At 63.7% G+C, this 2,476-nt stretch overlaps 1 protein-coding gene across 1 annotated transcript; it reads right to left on the reverse strand.

The window, feature by feature from the left end:
* Window positions 1-66: 66 nt before the first annotated feature.
* MNEG_16229 (Intron-binding protein aquarius) lies at window positions 67-1,808 on the reverse strand (the record flags this gene model as incomplete). Its single annotated transcript, XM_014035301.1, has 3 exons — window positions 67-138; window positions 289-597; window positions 1,674-1,808. 3 exons carry the CDS (start codon window positions 1,806-1,808, stop codon window positions 67-69), a joined length of 516 nt encoding a protein of 171 aa, XP_013890755.1.
* Window positions 1,809-2,476: the final 668 nt, after the last annotated feature.

Raw genomic sequence — 2,476 nt, forward strand, 5'->3', positions numbered from 1 at the left:
GGCCACACCAACGCAGTCTGCTAACACGTGCACGACCAGCACATGCACACACACACAAACACGTGCCTACACACGCATGCCCACATGCGAAACAGGCGAGACCCCGTCCACCGATCCACCCCATCCCAGCAGACCACACTAACAAACACACAATGCACACAATGCACACACACCACACCACACCACACCACACCATACCACACCACACCACACCACACCACACCACACCGCACCACACCACACCTCTCCCACGCAACACCCATCCCGCCAACCCCCACCCCATCCCACCTGCGCCTCGTCCCACAGCACCGCCTCTGAGGGGTACAGCGGCATCGCATTGATCGCCGCCCGCTGCCCGCGCCGCCGCTCGTAGGCCGACACCACCACCTCCTCCAGGAACTCGCGCCGCGCCGCCCAGGGGTCCGACTCAGATGCGAGCCGCAGCTGCCGGCACACGAGCCGCGCCAGCTCGTCGTCCGCGAGCGCGCCCAGCTCGCGCCTGAGGGCGTCGCGCTTGTCCACGGCGGCGCAGTTTGAGAGGGCCAGGTCCTTGAGCTGCGGCCAGTGGCGGAAGAACAGCCGCTGCAGCTGGGTCACCTGGGGGAGGGGAGAAGTGGGTGGTGTTTGAGGTTTCGTGTTGGAGGGTTGATAAGGCGGACGGCGCGGTGAGATGGCTCGTACGGAATAGGAGGTTTCGGCCAGGCGTGGGACCGAGCTGGGGCGTACCAGCCGGCAGGCCGCTGCCCAGTGCCCTGAAACAGATCCTCAGGCCGGCGCGCATGGCTAGGTGTTTCAGGGGCACAGTGCAGCGGTGTGCAGTGTGTCAGCGTGTATACATGCTCTCGCTCTCTTCCTCTCACTCACTCACACACACACACGCACACACACACACACACACACACACACGTATTGCCAACTTGCATAACGCCGTCGACAAGAAAGCAAGACCAGAAGAATTGCAGAGTCAACAAATTGTCAGCATGCAGCAGCAAGGCAACACGCGGCCGTGTGCCCTTCAGCCCCGAAAGATGATAAGTTGAGATCGTCACTGGAGTGGGTACCGACCAGAGTCCCCAGTCAGAGTGTGTTGGAAAACGGTTTCATCACCGGGCAGCAGCTCGCACACTCACTCACTTACTGACTCACACTCTCTGTCTCTGTGTCTGCCTCTCTCTTACACACACACATGCACGTACACACACATGCACGCACACACACAACACGCGCACACACATGCACGCACACACACACGCACACACCGCCGCAGTTGAACAACGCGCACGATATCAGGCAAATGAGGTGAGGGCAAAGCATGTGCACAATCCAGCATGCTGCATCACGACAATGCGCCGCTGCGTGCCCATCAGCCCCGAAAGATGATAAGTTGAGATCTTCACTGGAGTGGGTACCGACCAGAGTCCCCAGTCAGAGTGTGTTGGAAAATGGTTTCATCACTGGGCAGCAGCTTACGCACTTACTGACTCACTGACACTCTCTGTCTCTGTCTCTCCCTCTCTCACACACTCACATACACACACTCGCATACACACGAATGCACGCACACACGCGCGCACACATACACACACAGGCCCGCCTGCCTTCAGTCACATGCACACACAAACACATTCCATGTCCCCCTTCGCTGCGCCCAGCCCCCTTGGGGCGGCCCCCACCTTCTCATAGTGCCGCCCCAGCACGTCGTCCTCCTTCAGGGGCTCCCCCGTGTGGTCGTCAATGGGGAAGTCCAGGTAGAACGACGCCAGGTCGAGCAGCTGGCGGAACCTAGGGGAGTTTGGGTGGAGGCGCATGGAACACACAGTGCTGCGGCTTGATGGGGTCGGGATCGGGGGCAGCAGCCGACAGTTGCAGGGCCCCTTGAGGTTGCCGGGCAGGGGCAAGCCGCCAAAGCACAATGCCGCCGTGTGCATGTCGCGCAACAGGGCACTCCGGAGGTCACACCCTCGGCCCTGTAACCCCACGCCCCACGTCGCCCCTGCAATACACCAACCCACCCCGGCCGCACCTGTCGGCCCTCGGCCAGCGGTACAGGCCGCTCAGCCGCGCCTTGACCGCCACCGCCCGGTCCTCCAGCACCGCGTGCACGAAGCGCCGCGTGGGCAGCTGGCTCAGCAGGTCAATCACCAGCTCCACGCACCGCTCCACATGCAGCAGCAGCCCGCGGTCGGGGCCCCGTGGGCCGCGCGGCTTCCGAGGCTTCTTGGCGGCGCGCGGCTTGGCGCCCTTGGCGCCCTTGGCGGCGGCGACGCCGTTGGCTGCCGCCGCCGGCTCCTGCGCCTGCTCCTGTTCCTGCTGCTGCTCATGCTGCTGCTGCTCGCCGTCCGCCTGCTCCCCAGCCTGCTCCTCCGCGGCGGCCTCCTGACCGTCCGCCCCCTCCTGCTCCTCCTCTTCCTGCTCCTCGTCCGAGCTCTCCCCCTCCTCCTCCTCGCCCTCCGCCTCTGCCTCTGCCGCGCCGGCC

This window comes from Monoraphidium neglectum, assembly GCF_000611645.1.
Source record: "Monoraphidium neglectum strain SAG 48.87 unplaced genomic scaffold scaffold06137, whole genome shotgun sequence".
NCBI lineage: Eukaryota > Viridiplantae > Chlorophyta > Chlorophyceae > Sphaeropleales > Selenastraceae > Monoraphidium > Monoraphidium neglectum.